The 27,002-nt window shown below is 41.0% G+C and overlaps 1 protein-coding gene across 1 annotated transcript in view; it reads right to left on the reverse strand.

Annotated features, from left to right (window-relative positions):
- Positions 1-334: 334 nt before the first annotated feature.
- Positions 335-27,002, reverse strand: part of Foxo1 (forkhead box O1) — an 84,514-nt gene continuing 57,846 nt past the window's right edge. Inside the window, exons 2-3 of the mRNA XM_004645048.2 lie at positions 920-2,265; positions 335-423 (exon numbers count right to left, since the gene is read on the reverse strand). Coding sequence (XP_004645105.1) covers positions 931-2,265 — 1,335 coding nt within the window. The 3' untranslated portion in view covers positions 335-423; positions 920-930. The remainder of the gene's footprint in view (positions 424-919; positions 2,266-27,002) is intronic.

Consider the following 27,002-nt stretch of genomic DNA (forward strand, 5'->3'; position numbering starts at 1 on the left):
CATGATCACAGTATTACAAAAAAAGAGTATAAACTTTCCTTGGACCAAATGAATATTTAAAAAAACAAAAACACACAAATACAGTTTTGTATCTACTGTTTATATACAAAAACCTGAAAGCATACCAGGATCTAAAAGTCTTTTCTGCAGTACATGGTGTAGTGAGTTTGGCACTTCATTGTAAAGACATTTCCAATGGCACAGTCCTTATCTACAGCAGCACATAACCTGCAACATTAGGCAAACATCCTGTACAGGAAAAGTAACTTTGCTGCCAACTCCAATGAAAGGAAGAAAGGAAGGATTTTTTTTTTTTTTTTTTTTTTTTTTTTTAAATCAAGAAAACCAAAAGGATGGGTGAAGGACATCTTTGGACTGCTTCTCTCAGTTCCTGCTGTCAGACAATCTGAATGACTTTGTAGCCTAGGGAAAAGAAACACACACAAACAATGAAAATGTAGTCAAATTAATTCAATTTAACAAATGAGGGCGACAGACATACTTGCAGGGAAAAGTTAGATCTTTCTCAAACAGCTCTAAAATCATTCAATAGCAAAAATTCTATTAAAAAGAAACTTCAGATTTGATTTGCATCAAACATTTATCAAGAGCTACTAAAAACATGCAGCCACCAACTATCAAAAGAAAATATTTAAAGCAGTAGCAGAAATCTTTGTTATGGTTAAATATGAAGGCGAAGTTGATAAGCTGCAAAAGGTGGGGGGCAGGGAATGAATAATAAAAGGCATTTCTCTTTTATTTTTTATTTATACTATTTTATTATTGCTGACCCAGCAACCAGGGGCAGCTGGTTGACATGGAAAAGGGGCTAACCATAGAAGACACAAAGCAAGTTACTGTGCTCTTCTCTCTTAAATTCTATTTTTCAAAAGGCCTTTTGATAATGGAGAGAACTTACCTGCTCACTCATTAGCCTGACACCCAGCTGTGTGTCGTTGTCTTGACACTATGTGAGAAGCTTTGGTTGGGCAACACATTGTCGAAGTTAAAATCCAAGGTATCTCCATCCATGAGGTCATTCCGAATGATGGACTCCATGTCACAGTCCAAACGCTCAATAAACATGCCATCCAAGTCACTTGGGAGCTTCTCCTGGTGGAGAATGCCCATCCTGCCATAACCATTGCAGCTGCTCACTGAGGAATAGCCCAGGGCACTCATCTGCATGGGATGGGAAAGAGGCACTTGTAAAGGTGTCTTCACTGGGGTCAGGCGGCTCATACCTGAGGTATGAGACATGGTGTTCACTGCATGGGACAGGGAGCGTCCATTAACTGCAGAAGTTTGCTGGGCATGTCCAGGGTGGGTATGGGAGTTGGGATTCATCATTTTGTTATGAGATGCCTGGCTGCCATAGGTTGGCATGACCGAACTAGGACCCATCATCACATTCTGGCCCAAGACCCGGCTGTTGGGTTGAGTTACCCCAGGATCAACTGGCGACATAATATCATTATGGGGAGGAGAGTCGGAAGTAAGTAACTCCTTTAAGAGTCCCGGGGCACAGTTATACTGATTTAATCCTCCATAACTAGATTTGTTGTCCTGAAGGGTTTGCATAGGCATCTGGGGCAAAGGGCTCAAACTGGATTGGCCATATGTGTATTTTTGGTAGTTTGGATTGGGGGAATTCAGACTGGTATTTGGCGGTGCAAAGGAGTAACATGTTGTCTGCTGCATCATGCTGCCAGGTGAAGACTGGGTTGAAACAGTTAATGGTGTTGGGGATGAGAGAAGGTTGAGATTATCCAAAAGGTTTTCCATGTTTTCAGGATTGCTTATTTCAGACAGACTGGGCAGAGTAGAAGCCATCTTTGCAGCAGACGGTGGATACACTAGAGAGTGCACATCCCCATCCCCCAGATCATCCTGTTCCGTCATGATGGGGGAAAGTCGCCCGCTGATAGTACTAGCATTTGAGCTAGTTCGAGGGCGAAATGTACTCCAGTTATCAAAGTCATCATTGCTGTGAGAGCCAGGGCTTGCAGGCCATTTGGAAAACTGTGATCCAGGACTGTCCCCAGCACCTTCCTGGCCAGACTGGAGGGATGACTTTTTCTTAGCAGCTCGGCCTCGACTCTTAGCAAATTTACTGTTGTTGTCCATGGACGCAGCTCTTCTCCTGGGGGATTTTCCACTCTTGCCCCCTTCTGGATTCAGCATCCACCAAGAACTTTTTCCAGTTCCTTCATTCTGCACACGAATGAATTTGCTGTGTAGGGACAGATTATGGCGAATTGAATTCTGTAAAGCAAAAAATGTCATGTTAGAAGTACAGTATTTTTCCACTTAGAAAGCTCACTATTTTACCTATATCATATGGAAGATAAGTAGCATTTTAAGAGTTCCTGGTAGACTGGGCGTGGTAGTGCATGCCTGTAATTCCAGCACTTGGGAAGCTGAAAGCAGGAGGATCACTATGAGTCCGATCTATGTAGTGAGACCCTGTAGGACTTGCACTAAATACATTTTTTTAAAAAAGAGTTCCTGGTACAAATTTCAATCAAAACACTCATCGGAGCTCCAGATCCACTACAAAATATCTAAAACTAATATATGAAAAAAGAGTACCATCCCTTAAAAATAGTATCTATTGCTAATTAAGTTAAATAAGTATGATTAGAAATACCTTTTATTTGGTTATGTTTTTATGGACAGATTACAGGATCAGTTTACTAACCAACTAAGTTTTGTTCAGCCACAATGCTATGCAATTAAGAATTTGTATCAAAAGTGCCATCAAAACCCTTTTCTATTCTATTACTCTTAAAACTCCCAATTGCTTACAGAGGAAACATGACATTTATACAAAGTGAGAGGTTTAATATCACTGGACCCACACGATTATGGGGGGGAAAGATGGAAATAGATCTTAATAAAGAATTAAAAACCTGAAAATTAGTAAGATCTAGATTTATACCTTAAAAATCCATTAGGCAAATACAAATAAGTAATATGAATTAAATGGTCATCTTTTTATTTGATCAGCTAAAAATTTTTTTTTTAATTCAAGTAGTATCCCTTTACCCAAATAACCAAAAGTATACCAACTCCATGACACTGAATCCAGGGTTACATTCTGACCAAGACAACTACAGAGGGAAGGTAGGAGTACAGAACACAATTCTATGGCATGCTTCTACACTCTTATTCACTGGGCTGTAGGTAGGAGTTGAGCAGTATTATACATAAAAATTTACAACTACAAACATGTGGGAAAGAGGGACCACAGTTGCTAAGGGTTCAGCCACAGACAAAGACACAATCACAAATGTGATTTTCCTGTTCACTACACAGCCTGACAGCTGACATCTGGTTGAGTATGTGGAATACCTCTGGAAAAGAAGTGGGGAAACAAGCACATGGGCATGAGGCAGAGTCACTAGCCATTCTGCAGTCTCCTCATGTCTGGGAGCAGGATTCTGGGTACCTCAGACTACTGGGGAAGGAGCTGTGTGCATGGCTCTCTGGCTTTCTTGACCTCCTCTGCCAACTGGGTGTAAGGCTCAGCTGACCAAGCACTGTTTCCCTGCAGCACCTCCTCTGGACCACAAAAAAACCTCTGGTTGAACTTGTGGTCACTTAGGGAGGCAGCCGCAATGCCCACATCCTCATGCTGTTGTCACAAGACAAAGATGCCCAAGTGCCAACCACTGTGTCAGAACATAATCTCCCACAGCATGTCAGGGTCAGAGCCCTCCAAACACTGAGTTCACAATTACTGAAAGGAGGTAGAAAATAGAAAAGGGGCATGGAGATTTCATTTCTAAAAGGAGACGAAAAAGTCAGAGGAGGCCCAACGAGAGCTGAGCAATCAACATTTCAAAATGCTTTCTGACCCTTTGTACTACATTCCGCCCAAAGATTACAACACAGCAAGCCCTTCTGCCAGGGCAGACAGTGAGTGCAGGTCAGATGTGGCCAAACAGAGTTTTCAGCAGGACACTGGGCAGGGCTGCAGGGACATGCAGGAATGGTCTCCTGCTTCTAAGATTTTCCTCTTCCTTCCCTCCTATGATCTGTACCCAACTCAAGACATGCTGTGAGGCATGGTCAATACATCCCTAAAGAGGCTAAGGAATGCATTTCTCTGATATCCTATTTCATTCCAAAGATTCCCAAAATCTCATGGGAAGGCACTACACATGTGCATGTACACACACACACACACACACTCACACAAAGCCATGGTCTTGTGTGCTGTGTCCACCAGCACAAGCAACCCAATATCTCCGCTCCTCCCAAAAAAAGTGGCAGCCTGTGTGGGGTAGTGCTGAAATGCAGCCAAGCACTATATCCTGGGACTTGTCCACAAGCTGGAAGTCTGGGCATATACACACTATTCCATCATGACAGCTCTGTTCTTTGGTCACAATAGACACACAGATAAGGTCCAACAAAATCTCTGGAGTAGAGGAAGCTTGACTCCTGTTCCTGTCACATCTAATTAATGGGGGGAGGGGGAGATGATGTTCTCAGATAGCAGCTTCCTGGTTGTCTGCATTGACCTGGATGGAGGGTGCTGCTCTACAACACCAAGATGATTTTGTCAGAGACACTGGCAAGTACAAGTGAGGATATTTTTAATAGACATGCAGAGACATAATAAAATCTTTAAGAAAATTTAAGAAATGTTCACTGTCTAAAGACTTTTTTCTTTTTAAGGCTACAACAATCCCTTGCTTATCAAAACATCATACTACATATTTTTCTAAGAGGACATTTCAGGTCACTGAGTAACAGAGCTGTCTACTGCCTTTGCCAACAAATAAAAAAAATTTATTTTTCCAAACAGGAAAAGGTTTGCTGTGCAGGGTTTGTTACATAAATTCCTGTTTTTCACACAGCCAGCAGAACATTAAAGAAGCCATGATTTCTGAAGGGGCATGATGTGGAGGCGATGCTTGTGAAGGTATGTGCCACCAGTACTGATATTTCTGCCTTGTCTGTTGGATGCAGCAGAAACTGAACAAGTGGTACGAGCACAGAACGCTGCATCTGAGCTGCCTGTGACCTTCCAACTACTGCATGACCAAAGAGGGGAAAGGAGTGAGGCTGATACACCTCAATCACTTACCCAAATCCTGTTTCTGCAGAATGCAGTGAGAGAAAAGGCCAACTCAGCCTATCTCCTCCACACTTGCTGCTATTTATGTGCAGCCAGAATATTCGGCTGTCGTTCAGCTGGCTTTCAAGGCCCACTCACAGCCCCTGCCATCCACCTGCAGACTGGCCACCCCAAGCAGCACAGCACACTCTCAGGAAGCCTGACCCACCAATCTCCCCAGTAGATGAGGAGCAGGGCGGATTGGCAACCTAGACATGGTGTACTTACTTGTTCAACCTGTGCCAGCATTTGTAACTCTTGGATGGTCTGTTCTATGTCCTCTAATGATCATATTCCAAGCTTCTTAAATGGCAAGGTGACTAAATTTGTTCTTATTTTCTAACATCAAAGTTCCTCACATGTTCTGCGCAGAAAATATTTTCAACAAATACATTGACTGACTTATCAGAAACAACCCAAGCAGGGGCAGGGGAGATGGCTCAGTGGAATAAGCGCTTCCCTGGCAAGCGCAAGGGCCTGAGTTCAATCCCCTGTTCCTCAAAAAAAAAAAAAAAAAAAAAACAAGAAACAACCCAAGGAAGGTGTGATGTCTAACTGCATACCCCTAATCTATCCATTCATGTACTAGTACAAGTCAGCTCATGTTTAGTGGAACCTACTTTGCACTAGAAACAAAGAACAACACACAAAGAATTAAGAAACAGAGCTTGTTCTCCAGAACTTTTATGATCTGGGATGAGAACAAGTCCACATCAGTAGTCAAATGCTGGACTGCCTGCCCAGAAGCACCCTCCCAAGCTGTTCCCCCACAGCTTTTGTCTCAGCCCGAGTTCCTTCCTCTGGAAGCATTTCTCAATAACCTGACTGCAACCTTGCAGCTTAGTAACAGGGTCACCTTGCTTATCCACCATAGTTTATTATGAGTGCTACATGTAGTCCCTGGGGCACGCCTGGCTTCCCCTGCACTGTGAGCTATTCATTCAAGCACAGAGACCTTTGTTGTATTCTGGTACTCTGAAACCTCACATCCACCAAGTAAGCACTCAAACATCTGCTAAAATGGATTCACAGCTCCAACACCGACATGGCTTTGAGAGGATGGACAGGGTCATACATATGAAGTGTTTAGCTTAATCAGTACTAGTAACATTACTATTATGGCTACTAATTTAACAGCAGCTAGAGAATATCATCTCAATTTTGTAGACTTGGTCTTATCTCTCTGTAATCACACCTTCCATTGTTCCCAAAGATGGTCTCAAAATAAAACTTTAAAAAGGCAAATCAATAAAAAGGGTGTGATTTTTTTCCCCTACAAGCATATAGAGATTTTATTTATTTATTTATTTATTTATTATTTATTTTGTGGAACTGGGGATTGAACTCAGGCCCTTGCGCTTGCCAGCGAAGCGCTTATTCCATTGAGCCATCTCCCTGGCCCTTACTAGTCTATTCTTGAATTAAAGAAATGAGGTGATTCTGGCCTCAGCTCACAGCTCCACGCCTGCACTAAGAGCTGAGTCCGGCTGCCTTCTGGGCACCACTCTTCCACACATTTCCTGGCACTCGGACCCTCCAAACACCGCTTTTGACCTGAATGCCAGCTCAGGTGCCTCCAGACGTTCCTGGACCTGTACAGGAAGCACCACAGATCGGGAGGGGCATCGTGCTACTGCCATGCCCCTCCTGCTGTCCCACTTGTCTGGCAGCTGTTAAGAGCAGCCGAGGCATTGTGCTCAACTGAAAATGCAACAGAACCAACAACTTAAACTAAGTGCACCTGCTTGTGAACTTTCACCTCTGCATCTTATGCACACACAGTACGATTCACTTTATAGATCCTGCAGTCAACACTTCTCATTCTGTCCCTGGCACAGTGCTAAAAAGTAGGTATTATTGGCCTCATTTTAGAAATAGGGAAACTGAGGCACATAAAATATTTTTCTAGTTAAGAGTTTAAAGTAAACTGTGTCTTTGTATTTATCATTGTTAAGAACACACTTCAGATTGGGTGTGGTGGTGCACACCTGTAATCCCAGCACTTGGCTGAAGCAAGAGGATCACTGTGAGTTCAAGCCCAGCCTGGGCTACAAAGTGAGCTCAAGGCCAGCCTGAACTATACAGCAAGACCCTCTTTCAAAAAAACAAAAAACATTTAATACTAAAGTTCTATGTATGCACTTTGATGGAGTAAAAATAATTCTGTTAACCAGTTTATAAAATTCATTTTCTGCCTTAATGAGTGATATATTTACACAAGATGATGTGTTTTCATTTCAATGGGTTCATCTTTATGCAGCTGAAGAATGGATGTCAGATGTGTACGACCTGGACAGAGGCTACAAGGAGTCACAAGGAGAAGGAAAGGTCCTCAGAGAGCCCCAGCCACCTGAACTGCCACCCATCCTGTGTGAGGGTGTGGGCAACAACTGCCACGTCCAACAAAACTTCACACTAAGAGGACAGAATATATGACTAAAAAGACTCGTTCTAGAAATTCTTTCAAAATGCTAGACGAACTAAATTTTTCCAAAACACATCAAATTTCTGTGAACTTTCTCAGTGTATGTGCCTGTTACACAGGTTCCCAATTTGGCTTTTATTCCCTCCTCCTGCTTCCTGTCTTTAGGTGTCTCTTCCTATATTTCTACAAGTGAAAACAAACTAACGAGAAAGCAGGAAATTTTCCATTCTACATAGAGTTCCCATTAGAGCTTCTAGTAAAAAAAAACAAAAAAAAAACAAAAAAATAAAAAACTTTTAAAAATAATTCAGTGTGCTTGCAAACAGAAGGAAAGCATGTGACTGTCGATGGTTATTTTCTATAAGCAATGTCAATAGATGCATGTTACCAACACACAACATAATATGATTTAAAAGGTGCTGCTATACAAGATCTGCTTATGGACAGTTAAACCACACGTATACTTTAGTCCAGTCCACAGGGCTCTCCTCACCTAAACGTTCTGAAAGTCACTGTTTGCACTGAGGATCCTCCAGTGATCCCAGCACTATAGATGCAGACTTGCAGTCTCACAACTCTGGGAGGTACTGCAGTGGTCACCTGATCTAGCACTCTTGTTTTATGTTGGGAAAAATAAAGAGTTCAGATATAAGACAATAAATGCAGGTAGAAAGCTATGAACATTCACTAAAAATAGTAGGAATGTGCAGTGTCCCTCCCCCAGCCAATCCAACTTCTGCTATAGATTCTAAAACCACTGCACAGACACGCTGATCACTAAATGACTTTATCTGACTCATATCATTCCAAAAGAAAGAAAGTATGACTACATTGAAGCAGCCTCCACTGAGCAAAGGATTTGGGAGATTATGCTCTCATCTAAAACAGTAATAAAAAAGGTAAGAACTCATGGCTGTTATGAGAAGCCCTGTGCATCCTGGAGTTGGGATAATGGGGCAGAAGCTAAGGATTAAACAGCTCTGGAGTCAGCAGTGACTGGGCCAGCTCTGAGGAAGTCACTCGCCTCACTGTGCACTACAGCGCTGACACTTGTGAAACAGCCCCGAGTATCTCACAGGACTGCAAGGGACCAAAAGGTGTGGCATGAATGGAAGTGATCAGGGCAGTGCCTGACACAACATTAAGGCAATAATCAGTGGTATTCTTTTACAGGAAGTAAATAAATACATAAACAGGAATTTTAAACCAACATGAATGGCTCCAACTGATTAGGCCATTCATCACAAGCTTCCTGTTTAACAGGCTTCCTTGCACTGATTTCCATGTCCTCACAACTGAATTGTAATCTTTCACATAGAGAAAAATTGTGTTTTTCTCTACCTAATGAAACAGTGAGGGTTTAGTAACAGTGAGGGTTTACCATCTTCTGCTGTCTTTTATATGACCTATATCAGAAAAAAAAGTATGTCCAAGAAGTTATTCCAGGAGAAGGAACTATACCAGTTCAATGACGAGAGATCATCTGTGGGTTGTGCCTTCTTAAGCATAAGTCACCTGTGATCATTTAGTTTATACAGGCCCAAGGGAGGCTGAAAACAGGAGGATCACTATGAGCCCAATCTGTGTATTGAGACTCTATAGACCCTGTACTAAATTCATAAAAATAAATAAAATTTCTAGAACCCTTGAAACTCTAGGGAAGACTTAATCCACTGGATAAAAGTAATACGAGCTGCTAACTCCTAGTAAATTGAATAGAATAGCCTAGGGTTCTCTTTTTTCTCTGTTTTGGAACAGGCCTCCCAAACAGCACAGATCCAATAAGAGGCCTCCACTTTGCGTCTCTGTAACATCAAGCTTCTCCCCCATGTAATTACCCATGGTGTAAGCAGCATTTCCACCTCTCTTGGAAAACAGTCGCTGGGGGTAGTCACTGTGGACTTGCAGGCTCAATGTGGGTTTCAACTCTAGCCAGGCCAGCCCAGGAAGGCCTCACTGCTGAGTACACCCTGACCAGACTGAGATGACCTGCCATAACCCATTGTGAATTCTTAGCATTCTAGGTAGGACAGAAAGGATTTCTAAATCACATGAAGGCATCCATGCAAGCAACTGGAAAGCCTTACCATTTGGCCAGTTCTCCTGAAACTCTTTACTTTAACACTGTAGTTTGAACACCCATCTTTTTTAAAAAGCATGAACAATATTATAATCATGATTAAGCAGCAGCAGCTGGGGGTGTCTACCAGAAGCTGGTATCAAACTGGAACCTCTGCTGCTGCTGCTGCTGCTGGGGGTGTCTACCAGAAGCTGGTATCAAACTGGAACCTCTACCCACCTGAATCATAAGCTAAATAGAATGTCTTCTTAGTATCTTACCCAGCCTCAGATGTTTTGTTATGGCAACACCAAGCAGATATCTCAGAGGGCTACTATCTCTCAGCATGGTTCTTCCCCACATTCAAAGGCATCCTTGGTTCATCACTCACTTAACAGAAAGCCACTCATCTTGTGGAGAGCATAGGAACTCTACATACAGTGCCACCCTCAGGACTTCCTCATTCTGAAAATTATAGGAGTTTTCTGCCCAAGCACCTGTTTGCCTCGTCTTATGATTTACATGCTACTTGATTGTTTTGAAACTCATGGCCTAATCTATGACATCTTCATAGTCAGAGAAGGGCAGGATACTAGGGTAGGAACCATAAGTTCTGAAAACAACTTCTTGCTCTCCCTTTAGTGAAGTCTATTACGTTTTCATACATTTTATCCAAAGTTCTCATTACCTGGCATACAAATTTGTTTCTTGTATTTTGATAGTATATTTTTGTTTCTTGAGGTCATTGTCTAGGCTTAACCATAACATCTTTCAAGTTGTTTTGAACAGCTAAAAGGAAATAATGTCCTACAATGTACCCATGGCTTATTCAACAGAAACATGGATCAAGTGACAATAAATTCTACCCAACTTAGTCAATGCTCTGGGTGGTAAAGGAAAGGACCTAGGGTCAACACTCGTCTGTGGCTGAGTTGCTTAACTGGATGTGAGGCTTAACTGTCACTTGATTCCTTTTCATACACACACACACACACACACACACACACACAGAGGCAAGTAATCTAAATCTGGAAAATGTTTCAAGTGTTGGTGCATGCCCCCTATAATACATTTATGAAAGTAGGTGACTGTAGTCTAACTTTCCCCGCCAAATGCCATCCATCCTTCCTATTCTTCCATATCCGGTACCCTAGCCTCTAACTGCTTCCTTCTGCAGAACAAGTTAGTGCCGGGCAATTTTACTCAGGCCTAAAAGTTAGCCAGGCAGGATGGGACATGCCTATAATCCCAGCACTCAGAAGGCTGAGGCAGGTGGATCACTGCAAATCAGAGGCCAGCCTAAACTATAAGTGAGTTTAAAGCCAGCCTGAACTGCATACTGAAATCCCATCCCAAAAAGAGAAAACAAAAAAAGTTACTATCTAAAGAAGAAATATCAGCAATTCAAACATTTTTCAAAATGTAAGCCACAGAATCCAGCACTTGGATGAAAATCGGCAGGTCCTGATAAGGGAGGACTGTGGGGAATGGCTTCACTGTGACACTATCCCCAGTTCTAAGATGCTGGACTGCTACCTGGTTTAAGATTTCACAGCCAAGTAATCTATCCTTTCAAAATAAAAGTTCTGTCCAATTTATTGTGCTCAGAGGAAGCAGAGTTGATTCACAAGAGACTTGCGAAGTCTGTCAGCAACAACTTTATCATCCTCTCCCCACCCACCAACAACTTAGTAAGAACGCTAATTCCAAGTATAGGTGAATATTAATATTATTAAAGAAAAGCAGTAGAAGAGTGTTGATGCAGAAAGCCTCACCAAGGCATGTGCCTTGTCAAACATCACACTGAGATAGACAACAAGATCCTCCTGCTCTGGGGTCAGCATCTTAAATTTGATGGAAAGTGCCAAATGTCACAGCTGTAACCTGGCCTACCACTTATGGATCTTTATCTAACGCAGTTGAAAAAGCGGTCCTAGAATGCTGACCCAGCAGAGAGAACTTACGTGTGTTCTGGTTAAAAATTCTCATTGGTATGAAGTACCAGAGGAATGATGATGCAGGGTGAAAAGACAAGGATTTCCCACAGCCAGCCTACCAACCAACCTTACCTGCAGGCTAGTCTCAATTGCAAGAGCATCTTCAACCACTGCTCACCTAATAGCATCCCCTGGACACTGTTCCAGTTTTCCCAAAGAATACTGTTTTCTTTTAACTACTGAGGTCTCTAGCACTCCCAGATAATTCCCGGACAAAGCAGCATATTAGGGCCTGACAAAGAATTCTTCAACATGTGCTCCATAAATAACAGCTCCTTTTTGGGGTGAAAATAACTCATTAAGGCAAAATTACTGAGCACTCCCTTACAGAGCATTCCTAACTGCAGTGTTTATTTCATTTTGCTCTGTTTAAGAGTCTTTATACACTACCTTTGTTTGACACAAAACAAAGACAACAACACTCTTCCCTGACTCACAGATATTTTACTTGCTGGAGGCTGGGGTAACCTGCACATACACATGTAAGTGTGCACAAGTACACACACTCACAATTCCTGTTACACTTCTTTGATCATTTCTTGACTTGACAAATTATGAAACCAACGTTTAATGGCACAGACTTTGGGAAATGATGGCCTAACAATAGTCAACAGGTAGAAGACCTAAACAAAACAGACTCTATCCTCCTATGTACGACGACTTTGGGCACATTTGTATCTTGTATACTTCCACTCTATTGTCAATATAATGGAAAAATAAGGGCTGCTCTAACTGCCTAATAATAGATACAGCTGTCCTCACAGATACAACTGCTTCACAAAGCATAAAATAGAATATATTTGTGGGATGTTATGATTATGTCCAGGGTAGGGTAGAAGTGGAAGTGGAAGGACTCTAATCAAAGGCCCACAACTGCCCAATCTTTTTACCAAAGAATATATCATTCTAGGTGCTTCAGAAATTCTGAGCTCTATGGAGCTTAAAGTCAGAAATCACAAAATAATTTCTCTTTCTCCTTGAAGAACGAAGGAAGCAAGCACAAGTCAAACCATGTCAGACTCTTTGGTATGAAGCAGGGTCCTCTGTCAACCTCTCCTAAAGAATGGATGCTAACAGTCTTTTCAGTAACATAAAATGCAGTAATATTAAGGGGAGAATGAAGCAAATTTCTTCCATCTCCTTAAAATGTTCCCGAGAGAAGACAGAAAAGCCAGACATGAAAGAAGAAAAGGAGAGGAGAACGTTTTAGATCAACTTGCTGACAAGATGTGAGAATGAGAGAAATGAATACTGAGACTTCTGCCAGGCCCAAATCCCCACTCTACCTTCGACCATGACACCACTCCTCAACAGTGAGAATCATGCCACAAAGTGGGGAACAGCTTCGAGGGCTGTGGGAATTGAACCCAGAAGGTAAGGAACAGCCTGGAGCCGCTCACACCCAGGCCTTCCCTCAGCAGTGCATAAAGAATTGGAAGGACAGTAAAACCCAACTGGATAAACTTTAGGATTGAAAAATTTCTACCAAATCCATGACCGTGAATGTCAATCATGACACCCTTGAAATCTCTGCTCTCTACCACATGTGATTAAAGTAAGTAGTGTTCTTCATTACCAATCACATGGATTCTGCATGGTCAATTACTGATGAAAATAATGACTTTGCCTCTAGGTGGTGAATGTAAATGGAATTTTCACTTTGTAGTTTACCTTCACTTATTGTTCTTTTTACCACTGATATAGAAGAAAACGCATACAAACCTTTCACGGGCAGAATAAAACTATACTGGGGCAACAAAAAAGTCCTGCACTTTACTCTTTAAATACCAAGCCCACATCAAGTGAATATATCCAAATAAAATAAACATACTGATTATGTATGGACTGATGTGCATACAGGCTTTACATATATTGTACAACCAGGTAAGAAGCTACAGCTTGCAAACTGTACCTTAAGATTCTATTTTTCCATGAAATAAGAGGTCTTTCCTCAAGCAGCAAGGGGTAAAAACCAAAAAACGGTGTTTGTACACAAAATCAGTATACTGCTGAGGAACACGAGTCTGTCAGATAAACTTGGGACGCTAGAGCCGGTTCTGGCACTGACAAACATGTGGTCCTAGCTATGTCACTTTGACTTCTCCAGGCCTCAATCTCTATCAGCAAAATGAGGATAAAGGCTGCCAACTCAAAGGATTTTTTTTTAAAGGATTAATCCTACAAAGCACTTATATATATTAGGGACTACTAACACAAAATCTCAAAACAGGAATTAGGCCCCAATTAGGAATGGGAGGGAGACACACTTCATCTGACCTTACGTCACTGTCCTGCACATACCCCCCTGAGGTTATGCTCTTCAACAAAACACGTCAGGCAAGGCCCTTGCGTTCTTGGTATTTATGCAACCTTTACTAACAGTAGAAACAAAAGATTGTGTCATTTGACAGCAAAAGTCACGCAGGTACAACTCAGTGCAGAAGCCCCTGACTTCTCAAAGCCAGAAACTCAAGACACATCAGAACAAAGCAAGGCCCCAAGAAAGCTTTCCAGAGCACCTACCTCTCAGCGCTACCTGTGCACATTTCTATCAAGTACTGAGAAAAGTGGACAATCGCCTTCTTGGCTTAAGGCCAGTCATCAACATTTTTTACTTCACAAGTACAGGGGCTTGGAATAAATAAGAAAAAAAAACACAAAATTTTTAAGTCTGAGCACTTGCTTGAAGAATACAGAAAGGGCTTTCAGCTTTTGGGGGAGTGTAACAGGTGTCCACAAATCTTGGCCAGGTTTTGTGACCCTTTTCTTTTTCCTGCCTAAACCCTGAAAAGACTGTTTGAAAACAAAAAGTGAATACAAATAAAGTCCCAACAGTCCTTACACATTGCTGAAACACATGCCTTTACCTCTGCAAGTCCCCGGAACTTGCAGAGGGCTGGCTGCCTTCATACAATAGTACAAATTTGTGTTTAAATTGGGAAACCAGCTGCTCCTTGATCAGTCACCCTTTCTTCATCAACAGAACTTTAATTAGCCCCCATCTGCTTCCTGTTTTATACCACATATCTCAACTTTCACCTGTTCAGACTAAAATGCAAGACTATTCCCATAGTGAATGGAAACAATTAACTTTTCTTAAGACAAGCAATTAATTCTCATTAAGTAAATCTTAGGCTATTCAAAGTAATGCAAAATTCAAATCAACTACTCTGTCATAAATGATAATACTCATATTAAAAATTCAACAGAAAATCCTTCCCACTAACTTTTTCTTGTATTTTTTCCATATAAGATTTTTAAGGTATCTGGTTTCAATTTTCTGGTGTTACTGTAAAGTATGGGCTAAGTTCGGTCATGTAATGACCATGGATAAAGTTAAAAAAAAAACATGATGCTAATTTTTAAAAGAAAACCAAGCTGCCAAATGACACTGACAATAAGTGACAGCACTTAGGTAAAGCTAACAAAAAAGAAAAATAACCCTACACAAGGTTAGCAGCCCAGCCAAGAGGTAGGATTCTGTCAGGAAGGGTACCTGCCAGGGCATCAATTCTGGAATTAGCGGCTGCCTCTGAGGTGGGAAGAAGGCCACTTAGAGCAAGATGGTTTATGTCAAGACTGGAAGGTGGGACACAAACTATTAGCCTGTGAACTTTTCTGGATGTTTAAATTATTCCATAAAGTTGTAAGAAGGTCAAATATGAGCTGGCTCCCTATACTTTTTGATGCCCATGCACCGGCGCATGCCTGATAGCTGGGGAAGCGCTGAATATAGCTTGAAAAATGCTCCCCAAATGATTTTAATCCTACCTCCAAAACTTATCCTCTGGAAAGGCTGAGTCACAATGTATACAACTCTGGGGCAGGAACCCTGTTTAAGCATCTTTGAAACTACCTGTGCTCATCTACATAGTAGCTGAGATAGTCATTTAAATATAATATTATTACTTGATTCATTCATATATTACTTGAATGAATAAAAAAGTCAGACGACATTTTGTTTCTGCAGGGCCAGGGACTGAACCCGCGGCATGCTAGGCAAGTACTATACCAACTAAGTTACATCTCCAGTGAGAAAGAAAATGTCTTGTTCTGCTATGAACAGGCCCAGTAACCAAGCACAATGAACTCTTCTGGAGTGATGAGTGGTTATCACATCATGTTGATGGTTGGAACTTTCTAGAACACTTCAGATATTATTCAACAGGGATAAAGTAAAACACAGGAACCTATCTTAAAATAGTCATAATACTAATAATCTCAGGATTACGAACAACTGAAATAGTTTTATGTTCAATATTCTTTTCAGTTCTAACAGTGTATAGGAAGTCAGCAGGTATGGTGGGGGGGGGGACATGCTTCACGGGGAGAGCACTTGCCTTACATATATGAAGCCATGGCTTTAATCTCCAGCAACACGAAAACAAAAACAAAAAACAAAAGGAAAACCAGAAAGAAAGCAAACATGTTAGTCCAAACAGACTCTGACTCAATGGAAAAAACAATGAAGTTCCAGAATAACCCTAACACCAACTCATATAGAAGGCAAACACAGTTAGTTGTACTCTGTTATAAACATGAAACAAAGGCAATTCATTAGATGTTTAAGAAATGGTGTATAAAAAAAATTTTTTAAGATATTTTATTGAAAAAAAATTAGTTCCTCCTGAGACCAATTTTTAACACATCATTGTTTTTCAGAAATGAAAACAGAAACAGAAGGGGCATTGGTGAATGATGAATGTCAACTTCACCTTTCGATTTCCTGGAATTTTTCTCCCCCCGCTTTCCCCTTTAATAGACAGTATTTCCTTTGGGCTCACATAAAGCCAACTTACAATAGAGTTTTGAAAGGATTACTACTCCATATGACAATAAGCAAGTCAAGCCTTGGTGACAGAAACTATTCCTGAGCACAGCTTCAACTATTCTAGTTTTGTAGGGTAAGAAGGGTAATATTTTGTCCACCGAACACTCATCTCACCTAAGATTCTTTTACATCTGACAATACTCCTGATGTGGTACTCATATTTGCTCTAAGGAGATGTGAAGTAGAATATACAGTAGAATATACTTTCATGGACTCAAAGCTTCTTCAGGCAGTTAAGCCTGGCTCAGGTTAATTTGAAAAGAAAGGAGTATGAAACCTCATCCAGAAAAGTGACTCAATGCAAACAGCTGCCTGCTTTCAATGGCTGAATACAGTATCTTAAGTGCCAGGCTCTATCCTGGACAGTCTATCACATCAGGACTCAAGAAACAATGGTCTTCAGAATCTGTTTTGATTAGTATATACTAGATCCATGTTTTGGAAAAAGCCCAGAGAGTGGCTATGATACTACCAGTTGAGTCTAAATCCCTCAGTGTGAACTCCTGCCTCATTTCTACCCAGTGGACCCATTTTCCACATATGGACACATCTATTTTTCCCCTAATTTCAGGGCTATTGCCAGGACCTGAAGGTCTTGAAACAATGTGGAAAGTGCCATGCTAAAACTGTGTCACATTCCATAAAAGTCCTACAGTAATACCAATTTTGAGAGCTGAAACCTGAGCAAGTGCAAGCATATCTCACATAAATGGGTAAGCACGTTATTATTTGGTAAAAATTTGGTTTTATGTGTACACATGCACTCTGAGTCATACTGTAAAATGGATTTCTCACTATGTCTCAGTCTGGAAAGAAAATGAAAAAGCCACAGAATCAGTAAAAGATGTGCTATTGTCTAAAGGATATTTCCTCTAAGAAGTGCTTAATGATACCCCTCCCTCAAAACATGGTAGCACAAACCCATCACCAGACTCTCTGAAGAGACATGGTACCTTCAAGCAAGCACCCCCTCTATACAGATTACAGGGCACCTTCTGCCAAGCTGCTGGGTAGCCTCCATAAAAGATATGACTCTCTGGCACTGGGACAGGGAAGGACACTGGAAGGGAAATGATTGTATAGCATCACGTCTGCCAACTTTTGTAACTAAGAGCTATGCTTCCCACGTGGTATGCCCCTCCCCCCATGCACGAGTTTAAACCCAAAAGTCTTACAATAATGGTGGAAACTTAATTTAACTATGGTATTGGGATGTATGTGGGCCTTTGGGAAATGATTTCTAGTAGCTTTATAAGGAGAAGAGAGACCATATAGAGATATACATGTTTTCACCATGGGGCAATGCAGCTAAGGAGGGCCTATGCCAGATCTTACAATATGCTGTGTAGAGTTCCAACCTCCAAATAAACCTATTTTCTTTATAAAGTAGCCTGCCTCAGGTGTTTTGTTAGTGCAGTGAAAAGTTAACTCATACATCAAGTAACTTCTGAGCAAGCTACTCAGCGTTTTCTCACATCAACAAAGTCCATGAGGCGTGCTAAGCCTTTAAAATATATTATGCAAGCCTTTCTGGACGCAAAGATTCTCTCTTTCAGTGGATGAAAAATGACTCATGTGTAGAGTGAGCAAAAGGGAACTAGGGCTCAGGCAAGCATGAAAAAATAAATTTAGATCATGTTTACAGCCACGGAAAGGAGACACAGTGAACAATCCTCCACTAGCAACACTGCTGAAGTGTTTTTAAATTGAAGATTATACCACCATTTAAGATATTTTTCTTCTGCTATGTTGCCCAGCACATTAAAAAACTACATAAGACTGAAACAGCAGATTGCCTGAAGAGCAAATGACAATATTTGTACCAGAAACGTTAGCAACCAGCAGCACAGATGGGTTTCTGCACAGAAATCTTCAAACTGGGGCTCCAAGAATAACTCCACCTACTGCATCAATGTTCAATTGCTGAATCGAAAGTCAGAGGGCTCATTATTCCATACTTTTCCCCATACCTTCATCTTGAAGGCACATGTACCTGCCTGACCTCCTTTGCTTGGCAAGTGCTCAGATCAAAGACAAAATAAGAGAACAGAGGTGTGAGACCCTAGACAGAAGCAGGCATCGACAGGTTCTAAAGGACCAATTGTCTATGGGAGAAAATAACATGATGATGATGACGACGATGACAACAACGACCAAAAGCCCAGATTAACAAAACTGGCATCTACTCAGTCTTAATTCTGCCCTTCAAATAAAAATGTAGGGGGAAAAAATTATACAAATTTATCTTCTAAGCCTGGGTGCCTTTGGTTATTTCTGCTATAAGAAAGGCTCTAGGATGGAGAGAGATTCTGGTGGTGGTGACAATGACCCTAGATTGTCCACAGCAGCCCTCCTGCCCCATCGACAAAGCCAAGTCTGCTTCAAGTGCCTGGAGAGAAGAGCGCCTCTCAGTGTGGGAGCAAGCAGCTCGTCTCACGGTGCTTCATCGCCTCACGGTGCTTCACCATCTGTGCTCACTGGCTGCCAACGAGGCTGCGCTGCTCTCCCAGCGTTACTGTGCAATTCTCCCAAATGGTGTGCAGAGGGAAAGGAAACAGAAGTCTTCGCTAATTACAAAACCACTCAAATTAAAGTGCTGTCTCTCACATCGCAGTATCCTTTCCCTGTCTCTCAAAATGGTATGTGCTCAGTGACAGAAATGGGTCTCTGCTTCTGTGTGATCTTAGGTTGACTCCCCAGGGTAACCACAAAGTCTTCATATGAAAGAGAACCAATATACTAACTTTTTTAGCATTGAAGGGTACTTTTTAAATTATAGACTATGAAATACAGAACACTGAATTATGCTCCATATTCTCACATCTGTGGTATAATAGGAATATCAAGGATTGCACTCAGTGAACATAAGGTCAGAGCAAACAGAACCCTACATTTAAATAAATGTCCATTTAACATACAGAACTGGTGTGCCAGAGTGTTACAGGAGTGTTTGTCTCTCATCTTTTCTCTCCAAATGATCAGGGTACTCCCAGAGAGACACATAATTCCCAGAATCATACACTTAGAAAGACTGGGTTTTTCTGCAAAATGGACCTCTCTACTATCATTAACAAACCTTGCCCTTGATTCAGCTCAATCTGAGTATGCCATAAGATGTCTCAAGTTAAACAAAACTCCATGTCTATCTTTTTCTTTTCCATGGAGCAGGCAAAAAAAAAAAAAAAAAAAGAGGGTGGTTAAATCCTTCCATAATCACCACTAACAGAAACAATGCTCACAAAATTCAAGAAAAATATTTTTAAGCTCTGCAATATATCTTCATCCCTGTATACACAGCATATTAAGATTTGGGAAAAAATATACCTCCAAACAAGTCCTCCTAAGACAGTGGTGGTGAATCTACAGCATGTGTGCTGAAGTGGGCTATTTGTACCACTGAGAGCTCTAAAAGGTTCACCATCACGCCCTAAGATGACTCCACCTAAAGGGACAGGAAAGTTGCACAGCTCCCCCTTTATCTATATGATCTCAACACAAACTAACATGGGGCCCCAGCTTAATTCCTGCAACCCTCAACCAGATCTTCTCTAGAGAATTCAGAATGAGGAAAAGGGACCCTTTTTTGGTAGAACGAAGGGCATATCCCTTACAAAATCAACACAAATGGTACCAACAACACAAGTGCTTTTAAAGTATCACTGCAGCCCACTGTCTACATGACAGTCATGATAGACCATCAAGAAGTAACTGTTAGAGGCACTACTCACAATAGCCAAGAGATGCGAACAGCATGGCATGATGACACATGCCTGAAACCCCACAGCTCGAAAGGCTGAGGCAGGAAGATAGCTGGAAATGCAAGCCTGGCCTGAGGTGAACAGTGAGTTCAAGGCTGGTCTAAACTACATGCCCTGTAAGGGGTAGAGGGGAAGGACAACATGTACCAGCTTATGAGTGGATAAGGAAACAGTGGTGTATGTAAACACAGTAGAATATTCTCTGACCATAGAAGAGATGAATTCCTGTCATTTCTGACATGAATAAAACTGGAAGACATGCTGTTATATGGAATAAGCCAGACAGAAAGACAAATACTACATGATCTCACTCGTATGTAGAATCTAAAAGTGTTTATCTCAGTAGCTGAGAGACTACTGCTCAATAGAAGAGTCAGGTTTGGTCAAGGGATACTAAATCACAGTTTAAAACAACAAATTCTAGTGTTCTGTTGCATGGAAGATTGACAATAGATAATATACTGTGTATTTCAAAAAAGCTACAAAGATTGAATGCTTTCACCACACAAAAATACTAAATGTCTGAGAAGATAAATATGCTTGCCCTGATTTGAACGTTACATAATGTATAATAGTATAACGATATCATATTTATATATATATATATAATTTTATGCGTCAATTAAAAATAAAAAGAGCTGCAAGAACGTGTATTTTAAAACTCTCATGTTTCTATCTATTCTCATGAACGGTTTAAATAACTCAATCCAATTCTTGCCAATTTGAAAAAAAGACTGACACAAAATTTACATTTTCTCTCCAAGTAAGGCCTTCCTTACCAATGACAGCATGGAATTTAAAACAAAAAACAAAAAAACAAAAAACCTGACAGAAGTATAGTCTGTATTACTTTTGGAAATAATTTTTATTTCAATTTACATTTACTTAAAATTTAAAACCTGCTAATAGACAGTATTTAATTGTCTCTAAAACCAAGAAGTTGCTGCAAAATAAAATCTATTTCAGAGTAAAACTCTAAAGATCTGTGCCATAAAATATTTGGTCTTTGTTACTCTCAGCCTTCAATTTGCAAAAAGGAAACATGTTCTAGTTTAGTTAATTGACCAGTAACATAAGTCTAATACTAAATGCTGCTGTCTAAGAAATCAGAATAAATGAACAGAATCCTTTGAAACAAATTCCAAAGTCACTATAGTACCCCCTTCTGGGGCTTAAGAAAGAGGAAGTGCCTTTCTGCATGTCAGCATCAGGGCAGGTTTCAGGAGTCCCCCTCTCTGTGTGCGGGGCTGCTGTTCTGGACTTGAGTCAGGCAGGAAGCACTGTGAGACTCCTGAGGTGGGACACTCAGGCAGGACTGAACAGGAGCAGAAGCACTGGATGTCTAAAGGATGCTTGGAAACAACACAGTGAGGAAACAGGCACTAGTGCAGTCACCTGAAGCGTTACCACAGCCTTACTCTTCTAGCCATAAAGTACAATTAAGAATGACTTTTGATCCAAGCCTCTAAGTTTACAGTATGGCAGCCTCTCAACTATTCACTACCTACGGCTCCTACCTATTTTACAACCCTCAAAGCAAGGCCTAAATGTAACATCAAAATGCTACCATTTCTCTTCAAAAGTAACTATTCCAGAACAGGGACCAAGAATACCACTCCAATAAAGGAAAGACTCACTTTCACATAACAAGGAATTGGATTAGACCACTGGTAGTAACATCTCATCACTTCCAAGCCAAACAGTGCAAACAAAAGGAATATATTCCTGAGGTCCAGATGTCACCAACAGAGATATTCTGACTCTTCGCTTCCTTTTTTACAAGAAAACTCCAGTTACTGTCCCCAAAAGAGCTTTCTTTCCAAAACGAGCCTCTTCCAAAGCTGGGCAAGTTGCAGAGGCTATCACCCATCAAGGTGTACAGATACCCAGAGACCAACTTTCCTTCGCATTTCATGAGGTGCAGCTGGAAGGAGACACTGCTGAGGCTGTGCTGGGTCAGCAGCCAAGAACGGCTTGCCCTCATTGCCCTCATCAGCTCGGGGGCCTCAGTCTTTCTGCTACTCCGTATCTATTTTAACTGATGGTTTCCAAAGACAGCACTTCTTCAAATGCCTCTGAGCTAAGAAATAGTAGCTCTTTGCAATAATCCAACCATATCTGAAGAAGCAGGAGGACTAAAAATGCTCTCCAGCAAGCAGCATTCTGGGAGCCCAGCCTGGACTATTTAACAACTTGGCAAAACCCCATCTTAAAACAGAAAAAGGGCTGGAGGGGCTGGGGAGATGGCTCAGTGGAATAAGCACTTCCCTGGCAAGCGCAAGGGCCCGAGTTCAATCCCCGGTTCCGCCAAAAAAAAGAAAGAAAAAGAAAAAGGGCTGGATATGTAGCTCAGCATGACGACTTGGGTTTAAATGCCCATAAGGCAGTAAAAATGGAATAAACTACAGTACAGGTAACAACTGTTCCACCTAACAACAAGCTCAAACTAACTCACAACCAGAACTGCTAAAATGCCAGGTAAACCCCAAAACAGAATCAACCAGTACTTCAACAGATTCCATGTACCTTTCCTTCTCTGCACCACAGGTTGTTCCAGCAGCCTCAAAGGCCAGAGTTTGTTCTATAGGATTCAATTTGCTATTACAGAACTTCTCTATGGTTGCGGAGACATACAGAGAAGCGACATCCTTATGTCTGATGCTTCTGTGAAGATTAATGGATTAAAAAAAAAATTAAATGTTGGAGTAGGAGGCTACTTAATTTAACTGAACATTTTGCCAAGGAAACCTGCTCGGGCCCCCCTCCTGTCCCTCTCTTGGACAGGAGCTTTCTTTCCCTCAATAAATATATTCTATGGGACAGGGAGATAGCTCAGTAGAGTAAGTGCTTGCCTGACAAGCACAGGGTCCTGAGTTCAATCCCCGGTACCACAAAAAAATAAATAAATAAAAATAAATAAATATATTCTGTTCATAAAAAAAAATTGCATGGCACAGTGTCAGACTCTTAAAAGTGCTAAATTGACCAGATCCATTTTATACAAGTTATCAAAATCCTCTATTTAATATCTATTCCCTTCTTCCTTTTATCCTTCCCATCTCCTTTCTGGTTTAAAGGTATCAGGTATTGAAAAAAACACAATGCTCAATTCTGGAAGACATCTGGGAGGAAGGAGCCCAAGCTAGCAATCTCAGGTAGAGAAGGATGACCTGCAAACCCGCTGAGAAAGAGGCTCTTCATGCACACAAGTAGACAGCAAGACGGGAAAACTGAGAAGTATGAAGGGGCACACAGTGTGGGGAAGGCAAGCTGGTGACTAGCCAGTGCAAGAAAATAGTGATGTGGACAGCTTCCTCATAAGAGGAGTCCATCCTTCTGAACACATCATACTTCAACTAGGTTCAAGAAGACAACAGCTTAGGATGACCCCCATGAAAAGAAACAATCATCAGCAATGAACATCCATCAAAAGGGGTGAACTGCAAACCAAATGAGGGAAAAAGAACTAAACAATTTTGAAGGTCCAGAAACCTCCAGCAGCAGAGGGTGACTCCGAAATCTCTGGAAGGCAGCCAGAGGCCCAGAACAAAAATCCTAGTGCCATCCTCCCAAGCTGGCCAACCAGGCAGAGCACCCACAAGAGCTCATAAGCAGGGACAGCAGAACAAAGGGTGAGGGCAGCAACACTCCGCAGGGCTATAAGCTGCAAAGGCACCTGCTTCATGGCTGTGTTATATTTTATTTAACAACTAGAGGGAAAAATTAAGAAATCAGTTGTTCTTCTTCTCCACAGTCTCAAGGTCAGTTTTACAAAAGACACGGTTGCTGAGAGATCTCACGGGGCAGACAGCTTCCAAGATGCTTTTGGAGTCATCTCTTTCCCTCCAGATACCCACCCAGGCTGGGACAGAACTCTAGACCCACAGAAACTAAGAAACAGTTCCTGTGTTCTGCCTAAGCCACTATGTTGTTACGCAGTAAGAGAGTCTATCTCACCTAGTGAAGATCTTCGATATGAAACCTAAAACTGAAACTAGTATATTCCTCAAAACAAAGACTTCTAATTCTGTATTTCGCCACAGTTCCCATCTTTTGGCTCAAAGACTTCCCTATGGCACCACTATACATGAAAGAATGGCACAACGTAGTCAAAGAAGATGTCTTGTTTTTCCTGATAGTCATTTTTGATGAGGAAATGTAGGTACATGACGCAGATTCAAAAACTTCAGAAGACAGCACTTTAAGATTTCTGCTTCATTGCTGCCCCAGTGAGGACACCACAGAACTCAGCCTCCTTTCACTGACTGACATTTTTCCCAAAGCATTTATCACCACGGCATACTTTATACCATTTAATTATCGACTGGCCCTGCTTCTGGGAATGTGAGCTCCACATGGACAGTTCTCCAGCTCCAGGGTGGAGTCTGGCATGTGTCAGACATCTGGTACATGCTGGCTGGCTAAATACAGAGGACACAGTGAGGAAAAATCTCCGCACATTCTTAATAGGGGCTGCTACTGTGGAATCCAGATGTGCTACTCAAGGTATTTTTCATCCTCAATTGTCCACTTTTGATCTATCAAAAAGCTCCAAAATGAACATTACTTTATAAATAAATACTATACCCTGAGTGCATCTCAAAACAAAAACAGCTGACAATGAAGGTCTTTTCATTGAGTGATTAATGAAATGCTATTTTTGATAAGGTGCTCCATTATATATTTTTACCTTAAGTAAATTATTATAGACATTTCCAAGTGTTTTCACCTTCTCTATTACTGTTATAATACCAAGTCTTCTGTAAAAGAAACTTCATTTTTAATAAACACATAGTAGTATGGCAAAGGTTTCTATAGTATATAATTCAGTATCTCACTCCCAATCTTTACATCTTCCTATGAGCTGCAGTCATATTTCCAGCTACAGCATATAACTTTAAACCATGATAGTTTTAGAAATTTCAACAGCTCAGTAAATTAGAGCTCCACAAGGAGATTAAATTTAAAAAAATCATTATACTTTAATTCTCCCAAACAGTACACTTTATATGCTTATGTACTACCACTACCTGTGGTGTGAGCACTGCTGGGATTATGGATGTGAGTGCTACAGCTAGCCTGGGGAGAAAGCCTCAACGCAACATGAGAGACAGACTTGCTCTCTGGAGTCTTTGTTGCCACTGTTCCTGCCCTTTTGCTCTTGCTCTTTGCCACTGCCATATGAACGGCTGCTTTCTCTGCCACGTACTGCTCTGGCTCAGAGTGAGCTTAGTATGAAATGAAACCCCCAGTAACCGTGAGCTAAATAAACCTTTGCTCCATTCATCTTGCGTACTAGGTATCTGTCCCAGCAACGAGAGATGAGTGACTGAGACCAAATGCAACCCAAGCTGTAGCATCAGGAGACCCCTGCCTTGAGTCTAAGATTCTGGAAAAATAGAACTTTTGTCTTAGAACAATCAGAAACTTTTAGTAAATGCAAAAGAATCGAAGATATTCCCTCATCTTTTCCAATTCGGTGATGCCACCTCTTACTTTCTAATCCCTTAAATGACTGTTTCACAGTGATAGTGGGCCCCAACTGTCTTGCTGTGAAACATTAAAGGAATATGTACGGGTCATTTCTAGCCCTCTCATTATTAAGCATTTAAAGGGCACATGATTCATGATACTAAGCACCCAATAAGCCTCAAAAAATGGTTATGCTTACAAAATGTAACACTGCTAGAGTATCAACTCTCTTTCAAGAAAGGGAAGCATTCTGAGTAAGACTTTTAAAATCTATGGCTCAAGGGAAGGGATACTGAACCTTGGATTACCTACATAATCCAGCAATAAGGATCAAGCACCAGTTTACAACCACTTCGATGTTACTGTTTTCTAGTTACAGAAAGAAATATACAAACCTCAAGTTCAAATCCAAACCCTGATATATATGATAATACCTAAGTAATGCCAACTATCAGGCATATCAACCTATGAGCTGGTTACATTTATACTACAGGTAAAGAAAAGATAAAATTTGGTTTTTGATACTTGCTATTTTTTTTAAATTAATTTTATGAAGAACCCTCAGGGCTCCAGTAAAATCTATCCCAATATAACAAAACAAAACTTCAGCACTCTGGATCCTTTTCTACTTATATAGATGAGTTACTGGTTTTTAGGGGAAAGTCAACTACTGGCTTTGAGATAATTTACATTTAGCTCAGATATTTTAAGGTACTCTGTCACTATTATACAACATCGACTAATGCAGTCCCCTTAGACAAGAGCTCATTTGAGGACACCACCCACAATCAGTTAATATAAAATGATTTAAGACTTCCCAACTTCTCTGAATTTTAATAGGATTAAGGAAACTCTATCCCTAAAAGTGCATAAAAGAGATAAGTTTCATAAAAAGGTATCTTTTGTTTAAATAAGACCAAGCGTACAATTGTCAAGTGCAAAATAAGATAAATTCACAATTTCATCTTGAATACAGCTCCTTGAATATAAAACCTCCCTCCTTGAAGATTAGTAAGTAATGAACAAAAAGTCCCACATGGATCATATCTATGTTGTTCCGGAATTTAAGTGAGCCAAAGGGGGAAGGAGAAGCAAGCAGAAAGCAGCACAACTGAGGTAGAAGAAGAAGAGACAAGGGGCTATACAGGAGCATATGCAGAAGTGACCAGGGGGTCTCAGAAGAGCTGGCTGGAGAAGGTAAAATGGTGGAACCCAACTCCTTCATTTCCCATGTGAGAAAACTGAGGATCAAGAGATACACTGTTTGCACATGGTTACAGGGGGCCAGGAAGTGACAAGCATGAGATTCAGGTTATTTCTTTATTTATAACT

This window comes from Octodon degus, unplaced genomic scaffold (genome assembly GCF_000260255.1).
Source record: "Octodon degus isolate 3935 unplaced genomic scaffold, OctDeg1.0 scaffold00216, whole genome shotgun sequence".
Lineage (NCBI taxonomy): Eukaryota > Metazoa > Chordata > Mammalia > Rodentia > Octodontidae > Octodon > Octodon degus.